General features: G+C 41.4%; 1 protein-coding gene across 1 annotated transcript; it reads right to left on the bottom strand.

The window, feature by feature from the left end:
• Positions 1–399: 399 nt before the first annotated feature.
• On the bottom strand, positions 400–13916 carry LOC109906061 (myelin protein zero-like protein 3). The gene is made up of 6 exons (XM_020503714.2): positions 13711–13916; positions 9964–10130; positions 7808–8021; positions 7020–7176; positions 6556–6625; positions 400–1099 (listed from the first exon to the last, which is right to left on the bottom strand). Exons 1-6 carry the CDS (start codon positions 13853–13855, stop codon positions 1019–1021), a joined length of 834 nt encoding a protein of 277 aa, XP_020359303.1. The 5' UTR covers positions 13856–13916; the 3' UTR covers positions 400–1018.
• Between the last annotated feature and the right edge of the window lie 8747 nt (positions 13917–22663).

A 22663-nucleotide genomic window follows, 5' to 3' on the forward strand; every position in this document is an offset into this window, starting at 1 on the left:
GAGGGCATAGGCCCACCAACTTGGCAGCCAGGCCTTTTATTGTCCCCAGCACGAGGTGGACCTGTGTCATGATCATGCTGTTTAATCAGCTTCTTGATATGCCACACCTGTCAGGTGGATGGATTATCTTGGCAAAGCAGAAATGCTCACTAACAGGGATGTAAACAAATTCGACTTCTGGGATCGTTTATTTCAGCTCATTAAACATGGGACCAACACTTTAAATGTTGCGTTTATATTTATGTTCAGTGTAGTTCACACCAGCTACATGGATGGGGATTTCAAACAACATGGGTGCACGTTTTTAAGTCAGATTCGGTTCAAAGACCGACATTATTGAAAATGTGCTGTAGTTCAATTTACATGGTATATGGACTAACCATTTAACCAACAGACAAGAACATTTATGTATTTTATTAAGCATAATTATAATACATTTTGCACATACATGCATTCAACAACATTCACTACACTGTACATCCAAATTCTAACATGTAAATCAAATCCTGTAAATTCATTCAACCTCAGAATGTGAGGTCATAATATGTCCACTCCTGAATGTAGTCATTTGAATGGGTTCATATGTGACACTAACTCTAAAGACAAGTTTAAAATAATATGAATTGGACTCAATGAAGCAGATGTAGCCACAGGTAAAGATTGTCTACAATTCTAGCAATAGATTTCAAGAAGACCGATAGTTCAAAAAAACTCTCATAATAGCGGTACAAAAACAATTATTCAAAATGTCCAAAGTTATAAAGCAGACAATAACTTAATAATATATGCACCTCCTTCAAAATAAGAAAATCCATCCAGAAATGTTTAGAGTATAGTGCTAAACGTGTGTGTGTGTCTGGCACAGGACTCACATTTATCCCACCAGCGGAATCAGCTGTGGACAAGCCATGAGAGAAGGGAGGTGTGTGTGAGAGACTGGGAGAATTCCGTTCAACCCCTCCCATTGGCAAGGATGGAGGGGGCCGCTGTTCTTACAGACCACCGCCACCAGGGATCTCTAGCACTGAGACTCGGCCATGGTCTCTCCCTGAGCCGGAGGCCTCTCTTTGTGGACGTAGTAATCCTCATAGTCGGAATCCTAGAGACAGGAAGTGGGGTAACAGATAAATATTTCAGCGACATCTCAAATTGTCAGACATAAACTACATTTAGAGTATGTTATAATGGCGCAGGAGGAGATGGCTGCCGTTTTACGGTCCCCTAACCAATTGTGGTATTGTGTGTTTTTTTTGTGCGTTATTTGTAACTTATTTTGTACATAATGTTTCTGCCACAGTCTCCTATGACCTAAATTAGCTTCTAGATATGAGGAGAGCGATTACTCACCCCGTACTGGAAGAATACTTTTTTTTCTGTAACGAGTCGGAAGCAAAGAATTTAATCCAGACAAGGCCCTCATCCCCATTATTCGCAGGAGAAAGAGACTGAGATATCGGGGACGTAGGTCTGGATGCCTTCTAAGGATCCGACGGTGAGTAATCTGCTTTTACCATCGATCCTATTACCCAACGTACAATCACTGGATAATAAAATAGACGTACTGTGCTTTGTTGCATTACAACCTGTAATTTAAACTGATTTTTATTTGGATTTCATGTAATGGACTACACAAAATAGTCCAAATTGGTGAAGGGAAATGAAGGGGGAAAAAAACAAATGGAAAAGTGGTTCGTGCATATGTATTCACCCCTTTGCTATGATGCCCCTAAAAAATATCTGGTGCAACCAATTACCTTCAAAAGTCACATAATTAGTTCAATAAAGTCCACGTGTATGCAATCGAAGTGTCACATGATCTCAGTATATATACCTGTTCTGAAAGGCCCCAGAGTCTGCAACACCACTAAGCAAGGGGCACCACCAAGCAAGCAGCACCATGAAAACCAATGAGCTCGCCAAACAGGTCAGAGACAAAGTTGTGGAGAAGTACAGATCAGGGTTGGGTTATAAAAAAATATCTGAAACTTTTAACATCCCACGGAGCACAATTAAGTCCATTATTAGAAAATGGAAAGAATATGCCACCACAACAAACCTGCCAAGAGAGGGCCGCCCACCAAAACTCACAGACCAGGCAAGGAGGGCATTAATGAGAGAGGCAACAAAGAGACCAAAGATAACCCTGAAGGAGCTGCAAAGCCCCACAGCGGAGATTGGAGTATCTGTCCATAGGACCACTTTAAGCCGTACACTCCACAGAACTGGGCTTTACAGAAGAGTGGCCAGAAAAAAAGCCACTGTTTAAAGAAAGAAATAAGCAAACACGTTTGGTGTTCACCAAAAGGCATGTGGAAGACTCCCCAAACATATGGAAGGTACTCTGGTCAGATGAGACTAAAATTGAGCTTTTTGGCCATCAAGGAAAACTATGTCTGGCGCAAACCCAACACCTCTCATCACCCGAAGAATACCATCCCCACAGTGAAGCATGGTGGTAGCAGCATCATGCTGTCTGGATGTTTTTCCATAATTCTATCCTCCTGATTCAGGAGCAGGAGGCACCAGTGACTCAGTCACTAAAAACAAGTGCTCAGATGAAGCAGATGCTAAGCTACAGGACTCTTTTGCTAGCACAGACTGGAGTATGTTCTGGTATTCTTCCGATGGCTTTGAGGAGTACACCACATCAGTCACTGGCTTCATCAATAAGTGCACCGATCACGTCCCCCCCGCAGTGACTGTACGTACATACTACACGTCGACCGATTAATCGGAATGGCCGATTAATTAGGGCAGATTTCAAGTTTTTATAACAATCGGAAATCCATATTTTTGGACGCCGATTTTGCCGATAAAAAAAAAATATATATATATAGTGTTAAGAACACATTCTTATTTTCAATGACTGCCTAGGAACGGTGGGTTAACTGCCTTGTTCAGGGGCAGAACAACAGATTTTTACCTTGTCAGCTCAGGGATTCAATCTTACGGTTAACTAGTCCAACGCTCTATACCCACCTGCCTCACGAGGAGCCTGCCTGTTACGCAAATGCAGTAAGAGGCCAAGGTAAGTTGCTAGGTAGCATTAAACTTATCTTGTAAAAAACAATCAATCAATCATAAATCACTAGTTAACTACACATGGTTGATGATATTACTAGTTTATCTAGCGTGTCCTGCGTTGCATATAATTGATGTGGTGCGCATTCGCGAAAAAGGACTGTCGTTGCTCAAACGTGTACCTAACCATAAACATCAATGTCTTTCTTAAAATCAATACACAGAAGTATATATTTTGAAACCTGCATATTTAGCTAAAAGAAAGGTTAGCAGGCAATATTAACCAGGTGAAATTTTGTCACTTCTCTTGCGTTCATTGCACGCAGATTCAGGGTATATGCAACAGTTTGGGTCGCCTGGCTCATTGCGAACTAATTTGACAGAATTTTACGTAATTATTACATAACATTGAAGGTTGTGCAATGTAACAGCAATATTTAGACTTAGGAATGGCATCCGTTAGATAAAATACGGAACGGTTCCGTATTTCCCTGAAAGAATAAACATTTTGTTTTCAAAATGACCGTTTCCCGATTCGACCATATTAATGACCTAAGGCTCGTATTTCTGTGTGTTATCATGTTATAATTAAGTCTATGATTTGATAGAGCAGTTTGACTGGTCGATGGTTGGCACCAGCAGGCTCGTAAGCATTCAATCAAACAGCACTTTCGTGCGTTTTGCCGGCAGCTTTTCACAATTCTTCAAACATTGCGCTGTTTATGACTTCAAGCCTATCAACTCCCGAGATTAGGCTGGTGTAACCTATATGATATGGCAAGCTAGTTAGCGGGGTGCGTGGTAATAGCTTTTCAAACGTCACTCGCTCTGAGACTTGGAGTAGTTGTTCCCCATGCTCTGTTGTCGATGTGTTCCTGGTTCGAGCCCAGGTAGCGGCGAGGAGAGGGATGGAAGCTGTACTGTTACACTGGCAATACTAAAGTGCCTATAAGAACATCCAATAGTCAAAGGTTAATGAAATACAAATGGTATAGAGAGAAATAGTCCTATAATTCCTATAATAACTACAACCTAAAACTTATTACCTGGGAATATTGAAGACTCATGTTAAAAGGAACCACCAGCTTTCATATGTTCTCATGTTCTGAGCAAGGAACTTAAACGTTAGCTTTCTTACATGACACATATTGTACTTTTACCTTTTTCTCCAACACTTTGTTTTTGCATTATTGTTTGTTTGTTTGTTGTTTCATAATTTATTTGAGGCTAAATGTATATTATTGATGTATTATATTAGTTAAAACAAGTGTTCATTCAGTATTGTTGTAATTGTCATTATTTCAAATGTTAAAAAAAAAGCAATTAAAAAAATAAATATTAATCGGCCGGTTAATCGGTATCGGCTTTTTTTTGGTCCTCCAATAATCGGTATAGGTGTTGAAAAATTATGGTCGGTCGACCTCTAGTACATACCCCCACCAGAAGCCATGGATTACATGCAACATCCGCACTGAGCTAAAGGGTAGAGCTGCCGATTTCAAGGAGCGGGACTCTAACCCAGATGCTTATAAGAACTCCCACTATGCCCTCCGACAAACCATCAAACAGGCAAAGTGTCAATACAGGACTAAGATTGAATTGTACTACACCGGCTCTGACACTCGTTGGATGTGGCAGGACTTGCAAACTATTACAGACTACAAAGGGAAGCCCTGCCGCGAGCTGCCCAGTGACATGAGCCTACCCGACGAGATAAATGACTTCTATGCTTGCTTCGAGGAAAGTAACACTGAAACATGCATGAGATCATCATCTGTTCCGGACGACTGTGTGATCACGCTCTCCGTAGCAGATGTGAGTAAGACATTTAAACAGGTCAACATTCACAAGACCGCAATACCTGACGGATTACCAGGATGTGTACACTGAGCATACGCTGACCAACTGGCAAGTGCCTTCACTGACATTTTCAACCTGTCCCTGACTGAGTCGATAATACCAACATGTTTCAAGCAGGCCACCATAGTCCCTGTGCCCAAGAACACAAAGGTAACCTGCCTAAATGACTACTGACCAGTAGCACTAATGTCTGTAACACGAAGTGCTTTGAAAGGCTGGTCATGGCTCACATCAACACCATTATCCCAGAAACCCTAGACCCACTTAAATTTGCGTACCACTCCAACAGATGATGCAATCTCTATTGCACTCCACACTGCCCTTTCCCACCTGGACAAAAGGAACACCTATGTGAGAATGCATTCAACACCATAGTGCTCATCCCTACGCTAAGGACCCTGGGACTAAACACCTCCCTCTGCAACTGGATCCTGGACTTCCTGACGGGCCGCCCCCAGGTGGTAAGGGTAGGTAACAACACAGTCGCCACGCTGATCCTCAACACGGGGGCTCCTCAAGGGTGAATGCTCAGTCCCCTCCTGTACTCCCTGTTCACTCATGACTGCATGGCCAGGCACAACTCCAACACCATCATTTAGTTTGCCGATGACACAACAGTGGTAGGCCTGATCACCGACAACGATGAGACATCCTATAGGGAGGAGGTCAGAGACCTGGCCATGTGGTGCCAGGACAACAACCTATCCTTCAACATGATCAAGACAAAGGAGATGATTGTGGATTACAGGAAAAGGAGGACTGAGCACGCCCTCATTCTCATCAACGGGGCTGTCGTGGAGCAGGTTGAGAGCTTCAAGTTCCTTGGTGTCCACATCACCAACAAACTATCATGGTCCAAGCACACCAAGACAGTCGTGAAGAGGGCATGACAAAGCCTATTCCCCCTCAGGAGACTGAAAAGATTTGCATGGGTCCTGAGATCCTCAAAAGGTTCTACAGCTATACCTTTTGACAGTACCCTGACTGGTTGCTTCACTGCTTAGTATGGGAAGTGCTCGGACACCGACCGCCAGGCACTACAGAGGGTAGTGCGTACGGCCCAGTACATCACCGGGGCCAAGCTTCCTTCCATCCAAGACCTCTATACCAGACGGTGTCTGTCAAAGACTCCAGCCACCCTAATCATAGACTGTTCTCTCTGCTACCTCATGGCAAGTGGTAACGGAGCGCAAAGTCGAGGTCCAAAAGACTTCTTAACAGCTTCTACCCCCTAGTAATTAGACTCCTGAACAGCTAATCAAATGGCTACCCAGATTATTTGCATAACCCCCCTTTTTTACACTGCTGCTACTCTCTGTTTATTATCTATGCATAGTCACTTTGACTCTACCTACATGCACATATTACCTCAATTACCTTGACTAACTGTTGCCCCCGCACATTGACTCTGTACCGGTACACCCTGTATATAGCTTCGCTATTGTTATTTTACTGCTGCTCTTTAATTATATATATATGTTACTGTTATTTTTTTACTTAACACTTATTTTTTCTTAAAACTGCATTGTTGGTTAAGGGCTTGTAAGTAAGCATTTCACTATAAGGTCTACACCTGTTGAATTCGGCACATGTGAAAAATACAATTTGATTTGAAGTTGATCGGGGAGACATGTGCCCCTAACTAATTCATAAGCAAAAAGAAACATGCCATACCAGCAAATATATGTGGCAGCATGTCATGTTTTTCTCCTTGCTGTGGATCTGCTTGAAGCCAGGCTCCTCTCTGTCAAAAAGATGGTAGAGTTCAAATTGGTCAAATCACAAAACAGTCAGCATTAGCAATTTGATATATCGGCTCAAGGCCGTTTCTCAATTGATCTTTCCTTGATTCCTTGCGTCATCTCTGCTCGGCTTCTATTCAATCATATTGGAGGAGAAGGTCCACTGTCCCTCCCCTTGGACCCTCTTCTCCAATGCATTTTGAGAAGGAGGCGAGGAGAGAGAGGACAAAAGGAATCAAGGAAAGATTAATTGAGAAAAAGCCATAGTGTCCACTCAGCAAGTCAGCGATGGGGGCTCTCTTTACCAAAACCATATCACTTCTTTAAAAACATATGTCCATATGTCTAGGAGGCCAGGAAGAACTGGTGCACTGATTGAGGAGTAAATCTACTCACCCAGGTGTGACCTCAATAGGGGAGTGGTAACCCTGGGTCTGGCTCTTGTCCCTCGGAGGGCAGCACATGCGACCCAGCAGAGCCAGCGTGATGATGGTGGAAGGAAGCAGTATGAAGGCTAAAAGCACCGCCACATCTGAGAAGTGAACCGCGAGCACTGTGGAGAGGAGAGGGTTCATCATAACCACATACACACTCAGTGTAAGTGGAGACGGTAAGGATTCGTTCATCTCTTTAGTTACGAGATCCGCCTTGTATGACCTCAGCACAGCTGTACTAAAAACGTAGTTTAGTAAGCCTTTGTGTGCAATTGCTTTAATAAACCTGTCAAATAAATCTGCATTCCTGTCCTCAAAAGCTTCTAAAAGATGGATTGTTTTAGCTTTGTGGAAAATGTGACAATGTGTAGCACACGTACTGAAATCTATAAGTATTCGAAAAGGCATCAATAAATGTGACCGACCATACCAGTATTGAACATGAGGTAGGTTTTACTGCCCAATGAGAAGTAAATCTCCCCAGTGCCACAATTCCCACACAGTCATGTTCTACACGTCATCATTCCTAAGGTCAATGGGTCAACAGGGTGAACCCACAATCACCTTTACTAACAAATCTTAAACTCCTGCCTCTCAATTACGGGACAAATTCTGACTTGAGACGCACACAAATGTTCTTACTGGAAAATGTTCTCAAAAGTCCTATTAACATCAGTGCGTGATTCACATGCACCCATCTCAAGTTAGAATTTGGCCCTAAATATACATTCCTCTGAGGAATTGCCTCACCTTCGGGCGTCACGGTGAGGACGGTCTGTGAGGTGGGGAATCCGTGGACGTCGGGTGGGTTCCTGACGGAGCAGATGTAGGTGCCATTGTCGCTGAGGGAGGCGTTGAGGAGCTGGATGGAGGCCACTCCCCGGGCCGGGCTACCCAGCCACTTCACACGCCCATTAAACTGGCCATCCCGCGGAGGGAACACCAGAGAGGAGAAGTGGAAGAACTGGGGAACAAAGAGAAGAGGAGAGATTGGGATGACTCTGGGCATAGGGTTAGTACAGTGTTACTCAGACCTTGGCAACAACAGAGCCACTTAACAAGACACAGACAACAGACATACAGCATCAATCACACTAACCATTACCGCGTTTCGAAAAGTAGCAGGGGTAGAAGGCTGGGAATGGTTTCAAAAAGCAAAAATAGGGCTTTACTCAGACGGCAACACACCGACAAATAGACAATAAGAAGTGTCAAAGAGACACATTGAAGAATACTAATTACACATAGTGAATAAACAGCACAGGAAAATGTACACAAAGACCAACACATGGCAGGGCTGTTAACAATCAATGGTGCTTAGCAGTTATATTTGTTGTATAGCTCTGTATGGGCTGGGCTCTCCAGGAGGCACTTCAGTTCAGACAGCCATAGAGCTGAGACTGACAGCACACTAAATCCAATCACTGCACCCAGTCAACCCAGACAGATACTTAGGCCTACATCAGACAGGTTACAACTAGCCAAGTACCTCTGAAACATTTAGAGCCAGACCCAGATTAAAGCTAGTCCTGGACTAAAACTCACTTTCAATGTAGAATCATCATTGAATGATTTTCAATCCAGGGCTAATTTGGGTCCGGGAAACCGTCTCTCGGGGTGCAAATGTTAGGGTCTGTGGTTCAAAGCTTTGTGGTTACCGTAACGGTAGTGACTCACCGAATAAAAACCTGGTGGATCATGGCCATCAAAATGGATATTGAATTGATTTGCTCATGTCTTATACAGGACATTGATTGACTGGAGGTGTTCATTCAGTGTCATTCAGAGGAATTTAATGACAAGCCATCCAAGTCCTTCCTTGCTATCCGTTGCTATGGATATGTGATTTAATCTTTGGACATTTTGAGCTGCCTTTTCAACCCTGGAAATTCATTCTCATCAAGATATTGATAATTATGCAGGGAGACTGAAGCACACCACCAATTCATAGTTCTCAAGCATTGGCTGATAAATTATATTTCTGATTGAGTTTTCAAATACTTATTCACAGTGCCTTTTGATATACGATTGTGGCAATAAATGTGTCCGAATCTGCTAATGAAATTGGATGGAAATAAATGTACTGAGAGACAAATTCACTCTCTAGCTCTGTTGTGTTGGCTAGCTCTGTTGTGTTGGCTAGCTCTGTTGTGTTGGCTAGCTCTGTTGTGTTGGCTAGCTCTGTTGTGTTGGCTAGCTCTGTTGGGCTATGCGTCAAAAAGTTCCACGTTTCCTTATCCATCTATAGTTGCACAAAACAAACTTTTTCGAGTAAATTAGGAATTTAAACCAACAACCATGCTTATACAGCCGACACACCTAGGATGAAGAGTTTGTGTTAGTAACAGCCCACACTATCTGCTGACACTGACACAGCAGTAGGCCTGACTACTACATCTTAATGACTAAACCAACAGCTCCTATCACCTCATCAAGGGAGCCGCAGCACATTAGCGCTGAGTGCTCCTATAGGATATGATTTGCCAACAACTACATAGCGTATACATTATCGGCCCTCGAAATGGAATTAAAAACTTATGCGGTCAGCTGCTAAGAGTATCGACAAGGAAATTGGATCTAGGGGAGCTTTGGTGTCGGAGACCTAACCGCAACTTAACATACATTTAAAACATCACCAAGATGTAGAAGAGTGATCCTGATTCCTGCCCCTAACTGCCTGGGGTTTCTGAGTCATATTTCCAGGGGTTACCATAGCGTACCATAGAAATAGAATTACTCTAACGGGCATCACAATTCAAGTCAATGTATTGGGATGGGAGGGCCGGCGGCAGCCATATTAAGTGTACCCATGCCAGGGTGTAAAAGCACAGTAATTCTTCATTCAATGTGCACTTTATTATCAATCAACTCAATATACTGATTATTTTTCTATGGTGGGTATTTACCGCCTGCGGAGGGCCTCCGCTCTGAGGCCTGTAGGACCAGTCCACTGACATACGGCTGGTGGCTCGGCTGGTAGAGGTGAAGATGCAAGTCAGGGTGACGGCATCACCCCTCACAGAATGGACCTCCGCAGGGGAGCTCACTGTTATGCCTGACACAGGGCACAGCACTGAGGGAGACAGCAGGGCAGGGAGGGTGAGATGGTCAGATGAGGAAGATAGATTCAGGAGGAGGAATTGTACAGAATTTTGAGTGAAATCCAGTTGGGAACAAAATACACTGTGATAGTCAAAAGATTAATAATTTGGAAGAAAGGTAGTTCATATAAATAAAACAAAAATAAAACAGAATAAAGCTAAATGTCTCATTTTACAATTGCATATAATCACAATGTCAAAGGTACCCCTAAAGGCCCACATTGTTGACCCAGTATTAATCCAGTACCGAGATGGCAACATTAAAACATCTGTACACTGCCTGCTATTAATTGGAATTATACAATCTAATGCATTTTCCATGGGAGACATTGTTTGCCTGGCATCATCTGACAACAAGACTACCAGACGACTCAAGAATAGCTGTAGCAGTAAGTGTCCTAGTTGTCTCTCTCTTTCCTTGTTATCTTTTCATTGACACTGAGAGTCTGGCATTGGCAACATACAGACATAACAACCACAAGCATTCCAAGCAATTAATCAAAATCTCAACCATTTAATAGCCGTTCTGCCTATGAAACAAGCACTGCACACACGTTGTATAATGTGTAAAAATTGAGGAGTAGCTGATTTTCTAACGATTTCCATAACAAGTGTATGTACAAGTGGCACTTGTAAAATAGTGCTTTACCACTTCCTGGATTGGCAAGCAAACAACAATCTGTTGATCTTACCATCAACTACTAGCAAACATGGCAATAACAACACAGCCTACAGCAGTAGTAGTAATAGTATTCCTTGTGATGAGCGTCGCCAATGCAGACATTGTGCAATGTAAAGAAAATAATTAAAAGACAAAAGATTTAAATAATGTGTGTTATATTTCAAAACAGGGCCACCCCCAAAGATCCAATACTGTATTTTCCATGTGAATTCCAACCCACACAGGGAAATGCAAACGTATAATTTAACATACAGCACACTGTAGGTCTGCATGTGATTCACATTTCAACAGTACATAACAATTCTTCTGCCTTGGAGCAAGTAGATACAGTTGAAGTCAGAAGATTACATACAATTAAGTTGGAGTCATTAAAACTCATTTTTCAACCACTCCACAAATGTCTTGTTAACTAACTAGAGTTTTGGCAAGTCAGTTAGGACATCTACTTTGTGCATGAGACATGTAATTTTCCAACAATTGTTCACAGACAGGTTATTTCACTGTATCACAATTCCAGTGGGTCAGAAGATTACATACACTAAGTTAACTGTGCCATTAAACAGCTTGGACAATTTCAGAAAATGATGTCATGGCTTTAGAAGCTTCCGTTAGGCTAATTGACATCATTTGAGTCAATTGGAGGTGCAACTGTGGATGTATTTCAAGACCTACCTTCAAACTCAGTGCCTCTTCGCTTGACATCATGGGAAAATCAAAAGAAATCAGGCAAGACCTCAGAAAAGAAATTGGAGACCACCACAAGTCTGGTTCATCCTTGGGAGCAATTTCCAAATGCCTGAAGGTACCACGTTCATCTGTACAAACAATAGTACGCAAGTATAAACACCATGGGACCACGCAGCCGTCATACTGCTCAGGAAGGAGACCCGTTCGGTCTCCTAGAGATGAACGTGCTTTGGTGCGAAAAGTGAAAATCAATCCCAGAAAAACAGCACAGGACCTTGTGAAGATGCTGGATGAAACAGGTACAAAAGTATCTATATCCACAGTAAAAGGAGTCCTACCTATATCGACATAACCTGAAAGGCCGCTCAGCAAGGAAGAAGCCAGTGCTCCAAAACCGCCATAAAGAAAGCCAGACTACAGTTTGCAGCTGCACATGGGGACAAAGATCGTACTTTTTGGAGAAATGCCCTCTGGTCTGATGAAACAAAAATAGAACTGTTTGGCCATAATGACCATCCTTATGTTTGGAGGAAAAAGGGAGAGGCTTGCAAGCCGAAGAACACCATCTCAACCCGTGAAGCAGCATCATGTTGTGGGGGTGCTTTGCTGCAGGAGGGACTGGTGCACTTTACAAAATAGATGGCATCATGAGATAGGAAAATTATGTGGATATGTTGAAGCAACATCTCAAGACATCAGTCAGGAAGTTAAAGCTTGGTTGCAAATGGGTCTTCCAAATGAACCATGACCCCAAGCATACTTCCAAAGTTGTGGCAAAATGGCTTAAGGACAACAAAGTCAAGGTATTGGATTTGCCATCACAAAGCCCTGACCTCAAACCTATAGAGAATTTGTGGGCAGAACTGAAAAGGTGTGTGCGAGCAAGGAGGCCTACAAACCTGACTCCATTCCACCAGCTCTGTCAGCAGGAATGGGCCAAAATTCACCCAACTTATTGTGGGAAGCTTGTGGAAGGCCACCCAAAACATTTGACCCAAGTTAAATAATTTAAAGGCAATGCTACCAAATACTAATTGAGCGCATGTAAACTTCTGACCAACTGGGAATATGATGAAAGAAATAAAAGCGGAAATAAATAATTATCTCTACAATTATTCTGACATTTCACTTTCTTAAAATAAAGTGGTGATTCTAACTGCCCTAAGACAGGGAATTTTTACTAGGATTAAATGTCAGGAATTGTGAAAAACTGAGTTTAAATGTATTTGGCTAAGATGTATGTAAACTTCCAACTTCAACTGTAAGCCTTTGGACACTGTCCCCACAGAGACAAGTGAAGGTCACATCCAAAGCAGACATTTTTTCCCAAAAAAACTCTATGGACACAGAGACAGTCTGAGTACTGTGATCTACATAGGATGAATATGTAGAAACCCTGTGCTATTTAAAAAGACATTGTAAAGTGGACTGAAAATGAACAAGCTAATCTCATAAACAAGGTAGAATTTATTTTTTAAATAATATTTCAAGTTGAAGTGCCTTTCGAGTAGCAGATGCTTAATAGCTGTTAACATTTAAACTGTTGATGGGAAAGTTGGCAACCCATTGGCATTTATCCACATATGTCTCAAACATACAGGAAATGACTCCTCCTACTGTTCAACCAGTAAATATGCGAATAGGAATTGTTATATAAATCTGATCAATGTCAATAGACCTCACACAAGAGTCATATTCACAGTTATGGATCATGGCTGCTTTGCATTGGACGCAGGCCACTTTAAGCTCAATAACAAAACGTGAGTGAAATTGAAAACAAGGAAAAAGGTCAACGCTATGGGTCTCATGAATTTCACATGACAGGGTACTGCATTCCTGTTGTAAGCATAGGCCTCAGGCGTAATTTGGTTTGTTGTGAACATGCAGTATAATTATTTGGTAGTGGCTATTCAAAAATGGATACATAGTAGCCTAATCAAAATGTTGTATATATTATGTTAAATGTGAAGGTAAAAATGTGGCTTATTATAATAATTCTAACAATAATTCACAATGAATGAGTCTGTAGGATAAAAGCAGTAGGCCTAGACAATTATACAGGGTACAAATTCAGGATTCTATATATTTTTTTAACGAATGTTTGTGTTTAATTTGTTTGTGTCGCAAATTCGGCGATCTGTGACGTTGAAAACGAGCTCGACAAATGAGAGGGCTGTACTCACCAAAACAAACCATTAAATACAGCAACAATACAATGTTCAAACGTATACTCATATGTTGTTGCCGAACCATTTCAGTAAAATGAGGTAGGGAATTAGAATAAATTGTATTCCAGGGACTCGTCGTCCATGTTTTTGTGTAACTCATTTGCTCCGCTGTGCCTGTTCAGTGCCCACTAACTGACAAACAGGTGTTTCAGGAAGTATGACAGACACTGCGCAGCCTGGCCAAAGAAGAACTAGGAAGCGAGACACCCCACTCGCTGTTTGTTCACCCGTTTTTTCAATTAATTTCGTAGACCAGACCCAGCTGCTATTGCATTACTGTCTATGGGAGACATACCCAGTTATAAGTACCGGAACTTGCTTTTTTTTCAATGGTAAACGGGCTGAGTGAACTATCTTAATGTATTAACCATCTTTGGCCTGGCATCACAGATTCTTAGCGCGTTTTTTACGTTCGTTCAACAAAACTTCTGTAGCACTGACAAGAATGAGGAGGAGGAGGAGCTTGAGAGAGCAAAATAAGAGTCTCATCTTTTGCACTTACCTGAGTAGGCCTGCATGATTTTTACGTTGGCAATGTGCTTGTCTTTATGTCTTTGTAGTAGCAACATCACCCAATTGGAAAGCATTTTTTTCACTCCCGAATGTAAATTAAACCTCTTTCAATGCCACTCATCACCTAATGTGACATTGTGTGTCTAATCCTCCTTTCTCATTAGCCAAACATCCCTCTCTGTAAACTTCTGGCTACCCTGTGGGAACGGCCAGCTATTCCTAGAGTACAATACCCCTGTCCCAGAGCCCCAGTCTTTAACTTTGTAATTATCCTTAATGGATGAGATATTTGTCTCTCTCTTCCACAGTTTACCCCTGGGTACATGCCTACGTTAGAGAGCCCTTTGAAGTTATTTATGTCTTAATTTAACTCTGATACCATTACATCCATAGTGAACCACTATCCATCCCGGGGGCATGCACCTCCTACACCGACAAGAGAAATACATCACAATCAGATTTCTACATGGACAGAGTTTCAGGGATGTACTTTTAGTTGCAAATGTGAAGGACTCTGGCCTCTGGGTATTACCTGAGTGTGTTTCCAACAGTGCCACTTTATATTTTTGTAAAGTGTATGCATAGAGATGCCTCTGTTTGGTACAGTGGTGTGCATTGCAGCTCTACCTTCCCAGTGAAAATGAATGGACCCTCACTTCTCACTGTCTCCATGGTGGCACGGGAAACAGAGGACTTATTCTTCAGATGTCAACATGTGGGAAACTAATAAAAGGAGTTTAGTTACAACATCCAGACTGTGCATCTGATTATCCAGGTGTATGTGATTGTGCAGTGCTTTGATGAAAAGTACATGGCCCTCCTCTCACCTTTTGGTAATGGACATTATCTCTTCATGTGTACAGAAACCTGAGAGGTATACATACAAACATGACTGGAGCTGTCAAAATTGTCAAAGCAACGAATGGCAGACTCAAACAACATCTGTCGGAATTCATACTGTGGACAGTACACCCAGGAACATAGTGTTGACTCTCCTCTTGAAAAATGATGGAATCCTAATTTACTCATGCCTCTTCTCAGCATAATGTAGTTAGAGTGCACACTCTCGCCAGGGGACGCTGTAAGTCGTCAGTCAAGTCTTCAGTTCAGCTGTGCTGTTACATTCCCATGGTGAAGTGTGTATTATTGCTGCTGGTGCTACCTGCCAAGCCCAGCCCATTTGTGGCAAAGGGCACCAATAGGGTGATGTGTCACGCTGGCATGAAGGATCGGGAAACAGGCGCAGGAATGCGTAATAGTTTTTTTTATTAAGCCCAAATTAAGGCGTGCCGTGTAAAGGCACAGGGACGAAGACCAAACAAACATGTAACAAAACCCAGGGTAGAAACCCAAACCAAAAGAGCGAGGAGTTCCTCAAATAAATAACACGCACACAATAATTAACACACGGGAAGAGACCCGTAATCATCTGAGCAATGCACAAGGGCACAAACGCCCAAAACACACAGCACAGGTACTCACACGCACCAACGGACATAGTAACAATAATCGACAGGACAATGATAAACCAAGGACACACTTATACAATTACTAATCACTGGAAATAGGGGCCAGGTGTGCGTAATGAAAGTTCCGGAGCGAACTGTGACATTATTATTTTTACGAAATACTGTCTGTGCCTGGTACAATCCATCATTGGGTGTGGAAGGATCTGTGGAAGATAATTTTACTGTCTCTTTGTTTGTCTGTCTAACTGTCCCCTCATTCATTTTAACCAAGCCGTATTATATTAGTCATGTCTTGAGTAGTTCAGTAGGTGTGAGGGAGGATTAAAGGACTCACAACAGAGAGAGGTCTTAATCACAAATCTAGGTTTACATGATTATATACTTCAACACAAATGTTGATGAAAATGTCATTAAGTTTAACAGATACCATACAGTTAATGTATCTTGTATTTATGTAATTACATAGTAACTAGTAACTGATATGACAGACAGAATTTTAATGGTTTTCTAACATTCCAATTCGATCATTCTTCCATTATGCTTATCTACACTGAACAAAAATATAAACACAACATGTAAAGTATTGGTCCCATGTTTCATGAGCTGAAATAAAAGATCCCAGAAATTTTCCATACACAAAAAGCTTATTTCTTTCACATTTTGTGCACAAATGTATTTTAGGTCCATGTTAGTGAGCATTTCCCATTTTCCAAGATAATGCATCCACCTGACAGGTGTGGCAAATCAAGAAGCTGATTAAACAGCATGATCATTACACAGGTGCACCTTGTGCTGGGGACAATAAAAGGCCCCTCTAATGTGCAGTTTTGTCACACAACACAATTCCACAGATGTCTCAAGTTTTGAGGGAGCCTGCAATTGGCATTCTGACTACAGAAATGTCCACTAGAGCTGTTGCCAGACAATTTAATGTCAATTTATCGACCCTAAGCTGCTTCCAACATCGTTTTAGAGAATTTGGCAGCACTTCCAACCGGCCCCACAACCTCAGACCATGTTTATGATGTCACGTGGACAAGGGGTTTGCTGACGTCATCGTTGTGAACATTGTGCCCCATGGTGGCATTTGGGTTATGGTATAGGCATAAGCTACTGACAACGAACACAATAAAATGTTATTGGTGGCAATGTGAATGCACAGAAATACCATGATGAGATCCTTAGGCCCATTGTAAGGCCCATTTCTTTTAAGGTATCTGTGACCAACAGATGTATACAGTTGAAGACGGAAGTTTACATACACTTAGGTTGGAGTCATTAAAACTAGTTTTTCAACCACTTCACAAATTTCTTGTTAACAAACTAGAGTTTTGGCAAGTCAGTTATGACATCTACTTTGTGCATGACACAAGGCCAACAAAGTCAAGGTATTGGAGTGGCCATCACAAAGCCCTGACCTCATCCTATAGATAATTTGTTGGCAGAACTGAAAATACGTGTGCGAGCAAGGAGGCCTACAAACCTGACTCCGTTACACCAGCTCTGTCAGGAGGAATGGGCCAAAATTCGGTTGGAGTCATTAAAACTAGTTTTTCAACCACTTCACAAATTTCTTGTTAACAAACTAGAGTTTTGGCAAGTCAGTTATGACATCTACTTTGTGCATGACACAAGTCATTTTTCCAACAACTATTTACAGAAAGATTATTTCACTTATAATTCACTGAATCACAATTCCAGTGGTCTAGTTGACTGTGCATTTAAACAACTTGAAAATTCCAGAAAATTATGTCATGGCTTTAGAAGCTTCTAATAGGCTAGTTGACATCATTTGAGTCATTTGGGGGTGTACCTGTGGATGTATTTTAAGGACCTTGTGAAGATGCTGGAGGAAACAGGTACAAAAGTATCTATTTCCTTAGTAAAACGATTCCTATATCGACATAACCTGAAAGGCCGCTCAGCAAGGAAGACGCCACTGCTCCAAATTCACCATAAAAAAAGCCAGACTGCAGTTTGCAACTGCACATGGGGACAAAGATTGTACTTTTTGGAGAAATGTCCTCTGGTCTGATGAAACAAACATAGAACTGTTTGGTCATAATGACCATCTTCATGTTTGGAGGAAAAAGGGGGAGGCTTGCAAGCCGTAGAACACCATCCCAACCGTGAAGCACAGGGATGGCAGCATCATGTTGTGGGGGTGCTTTGCTGCAGGAGGGACTGGTGCACTTCACAAAATAGATGGCATCATGAGGTAGGAAAATTATGTGGATATATTGAAGCAACATCTCAAGTCATCAGTTAAAGTTAAAGATTGGTCGCAAATGGGTCTTCCAAATGGACAATGACCCTAAGCATACTTCCAAAGTTGTGGCAAATTGGCTTAAGGCCAACAAAGTCAAGGTATTGGAGTGGCCATCACAAAGCCCTGACCTCATCCTATAGATAATTTGTGGGCAGAACTGAAAATACGTGTGCGAGCAAGGAGGCCTACAAACCTGACTCCGTTACACCAGCTCTGTCAGGAGGAATGGGCCAAAATTCACCGAACTTATTGTGGGAAGCTTGTGGAAGGCTACCTGAAACGTTTGACCCAAGTTAAACAATTTAAAGGCAATGCTACCAAATACTAAGTGAGTGTATGTAAACTTCTGTCCCAATGAGAATGTGATGAAAGAAATAAAAGCTGAAATAAATCATTCTCTCTACTATTCTGACATTTCACATTCTTAAAATAAAGTGGTGACCCTAACTGATCTAAGACAGGGAATTTTTACTAGGATTAAATGTCAGGAATTGTGAAAACCTGATTTTAAATGTATTTGGCTAAGGTGTATGTAACCGTCTGACTTCAACTGTATCTGTATCCCCAGTCGTGTGAAATCCATAGATTAGGGCCTAAGGAATTAATTTCAATTGACTGATTTCCTCATATGTATCTCAGTAAAATCTTTGAAATTGTTGCATGTTGCGTTTATATTTTTGTTCTGTATAGTTACTATGTTTATCTGAGTATTAACATTTTGGAGATAACAAAGTAGTTACTCAGTTACTACAAGCCATAAAGACAACTAAACTGTTACCCAAACAATGTATTGGTTGAAACCAATATATTGGTTAAGATGCCAATGTATTGGTTGAGATAATAATAATCGTTTTAACAGAAAATTGCAGCAATCATGTCATGACATTGAATCAATTCTTCATTACCATTGAATAGTCTTTTGACCCAAGATCACATTTTTTCTCCAAGACTTTTTGAGGAGAAAACCTGTTTATTTATAGAGATGATTAAGTGATGAAATCAGGCTTGAATTTAGCGTTGAGTGGATAATCACCTGGAGCCTGGTGATACTGGAGAGAGCCCAGATTACACCAGTGTTGCCTTTCATTCAACAGAGCTGCCATTCTTAACTACAGAATGCAACAACAGATCCAATTATCTTGGATCATTAGACTCCCTTCTAGGGTATTATCCCCCGAGTCTGTCGCTCCCTCCCTCCTCTCTCCCTTCTCTCCGTGCTCTGTCAGTCAGTAACCAAAGCCGCACCAGAGGGGATAGACTTTGATCAATACACAACACACACACACTCTCCGACATTCACATGCAAACACTCTCATCCTACAAGCACACACACGAACGCAACTCGCAGATGCGTGGACAAGCGTACTTCGTGATTACAGCTCAAACAATGCATTGCACTAGGGCAACAGTTACAGCTAAGCACACATCAGTTGATAGACCACTAGAGACAACAAGTGATAGATAATGATGCATTCCTGAGGCGATAGTATGTACATGCTATTTGTCTAACTACTATGTATGTGATGTCAGCAATCATCAATTTAACAGCTATAGTTGCCGAAGTTCAAATTTCAGCAGAGACGCATCATCACGCTTCAAGACCAGCAATAATTCGTAAAAGGTCATTTTTATTATAAATCAAACAGTAGCATTAACGTGGATTTTTTTTAATTTAACAACAGGATAAAATACTTTTTGCATGTTTAAAATTCAGAGACACAAAAAAAACAATTTCTCAGTTTAACAAAACAAAAAATATATATATAAAAGAGTGGTACAGTAAAATGTAATAAATAAAAAAGTCTCAAGGACAATTTTGGAATCTAAGGGTTTTCAGATCTGACTGCATGCGACTCTTTTCAACTCCCACGCACCCTGGCAAGCATTGATGACATTTCATCTTAGTTCTAAGACTGTAATATAAGACCATTTGAAGATTCTTTCTGTCGACGATTGGACCATGGCTATTTGCCACTCAGTTTCACTGGCTGTGAAGGCAGTACAGTAGATACCTAAGATACTGGTAGGTAAAAAACTAAAAAAACTACTTATCTTGCTCTAATACTCTTTTCACATTACTAAGTCAAACCGAACCGAACCGCCCAGCTGTACTGGCTGGGGCTGATTGCGCATCTATAGTTGCGGGAACTGTGCTGAAAAGGACAATGTGAAAAGAAAATATCTGTACAGTACAGTTCAGGTCAGCCCTATAGTGAATCATAAGTATCAACCTGACTGGTCCTTATTGGCCAGATCACTGAATGTCCACGGCATCTACCTAATCCACCAATTGACAGACACACACAATCACCATCAGGCTATCTCAGGCAGTGTCAGGTTGTCAGTCTGTAGACATCGAGATCTTTATGCCTCATTAGGCAGTGCAGCACTAATAGCTTGACTTACAGTGGTTACTGTAGCTCTAGGATCCATTGACAGAGCAGAAAACACCGAAGAAGGACCATTCTTGTGTACAGTATGGATATTTTCAACAACAGAGACAGGTGCCTTAGCTCTATGGGTACTTGTTATTTTCCGTAGAAATGTAACACTATTCAAATCAGTCCAACATTCCTGATGTGATACATTCTCTTTGGTACAGTGCATTGTGAGATCCCAGTTTTTTCTTTCCGCAGCTCCACTCAACTCATTCAGGTAGCAGTGTTCTGTCCCTTTCCCTGTCCTTATGCCCTGCATTGGGACATACTAGTCTGCTATGCTGCCTGGTGCTTCCTATTTCCCCTCTCAAACCTCATCATCATCTTCATCCAATAGGATTCTCAGATGTATTCTTGTTTTAGACTCTTCAAACTCTTCTTCAAACACAGCTTGAGATAAAATACTTTAAAGGCATTCCATTCATATTCTCCTCTCCTGTTATGTCATCCCGGCTGCCATGCTTAGCAGCAGGGGCGGTTGAAGAAATCACTGGTCATTCTGCCATGGAAAGAGCAAGTGCTCCTAATGTTTTGTACACTCAGTGTGTGTGTGTGTATATATATATATATATATATATATATACACAGTAGGCTATTAAATAAACTTTCCAGTGGCACACTGACTCACCCAAAGATAAAGACAGGCTACTCACCGCTGCTGGCCGACGTGTTCGTCGTGGCAATAGTCTATCTCAAGATTAGCTCCTTTGAAAAACAGTGCTGATGTTTGCAGTTGTTGAGAAAAATGTTTCCATTGGTTCTATAGACAGTTTAGTGTTCTCTTTTCAGCAGTAGGCATTTGCTTTACAAACTGTAATTTTTCCCCCTTCGATTGCATTTTGAAATATAATATAATCCATATATAATATAATCCATAGATGGCAGTTCCCATTCAAATCAGGACGCTAGTGTACCCATGAATTTAACAGTCAAATTGCCAGGGTAAGAGGTTCCAAAACCCTTCTATGGATTGTATTTCTATGTCCACAACGCAACAAGCTGTATATTTGACGCAGATGGAGGCTGGAGGCATACCGGTAACTGACAATATAAAGGAAACACTTGAGTAATGAGGGACACAAAGTATATGTTATGGTGTGGGATGCATATTCCTGGCATGGTTCAGGTCCAGAACCTAGGCCTTTTAAGACACTTTAAGTTGCCTTTAGTTTAGGAGTTATCTGTATGTGCTTGTGATAAAACTTAATCCACAGCTATTTTTTGAAACTCTCGATCCTCTGTGGCTAAATTATGCTCTCTGGTGTATTTTGAACATTGAGAGTGGGCTCCTGCGGTTGGATAAAAAATATATTTGATATAATGTCTATATCTATGTTTTTTTGTCTCTTGGGTCCTCCATAGGCTTGGGCCCAGGGGCTTCAGTCACTGTAAACCCCTGCATTATATTTACTTATACAACGGATGGGTCTAATCCGGAATGCTGATTGGTTAAAACCGCATTCCAGCCGGTGTCTATTCCACAAATTATCACCGGCTAAATCTATGACGTTAAAATTCCTATTCACTCTGTTCCATCCGACTGTGCAATCCAGTCTCATCAGTAAAAAACATCCACTGACTCCACTATAAAAAGCATCTGGACATTATCTCACATGTCTTTTAGACTAACATTTAGTTTTCAATAGCAGAGATTTCTATAAACCTTGCTGTCTGTCTCTGACATTTGCAACATTGTTTCAATATTCAAATTCGATCTCCAGCTGTTCCATAATAATGAACGTGTCGGGAGTCAGGACGAGACAAGACAGGCACTCAGCCAGTTGAAATCATGAATCAGCTGGCATTATTTTTTTATGGATATATACAAAGAAATGTAAATTGAAAAAAGGTAAAACGAAACGAAGTTTGCAGTCTTTTCAGCTTCAGTTTGAAGTGAGTGTTAGCTGTACTGTTGGCTAGCTCCTCTGAACAAAAGTTCCCTGACAAGAGAGCACATTTTCTATTTATGCCAGGTGAAATCGGGCCTCATTAGCTCACTGTTATGGATGTCTCCAAAAAAATGTCACTAGAAAACAGCTTAAACAAATGCAAATGCATACTGTTTCTATTCGGGCTAAAGGAGGAGTGATGGTTGCTGATAATGGGCCTCTGTACGCCTATGTAGATATTCCATAAAAAATCTACCGTTTCCAGCTACAATAGTAATTTACAACATTAACAATGTCTACATTGTATTTCTGATCAATTTGATGTTATTT

Source organism: Oncorhynchus kisutch, linkage group LG15 (genome assembly GCF_002021735.2).
Source record: "Oncorhynchus kisutch isolate 150728-3 linkage group LG15, Okis_V2, whole genome shotgun sequence".
NCBI classification, from domain to species: Eukaryota; Metazoa; Chordata; class Actinopteri; order Salmoniformes; family Salmonidae; genus Oncorhynchus; species Oncorhynchus kisutch.

Bases quoted from the DNA above. Each gene is read 5' to 3' on its own strand.
- LOC109906061 (XM_020503714.2), bottom strand. From the start codon at position 13,855: ATGAGTTACACAAAAACATGGACGACGAGTCCCTGGAATACAATTTAT. The intron at 10,131-13,710 runs GTGAGTACAGCC...TGTCTCCCTCAG, and splicing joins GTATTTAATGGTTTGTTTTG to TGCTGTGCCCTGTGTCAGGC. The intron at 8,022-9,963 runs GTAAATACCCAC...TTTGTTCCCCAG, and splicing joins GCGGAGGCCCTCCGCAGGCG to TTCTTCCACTTCTCCTCTCT.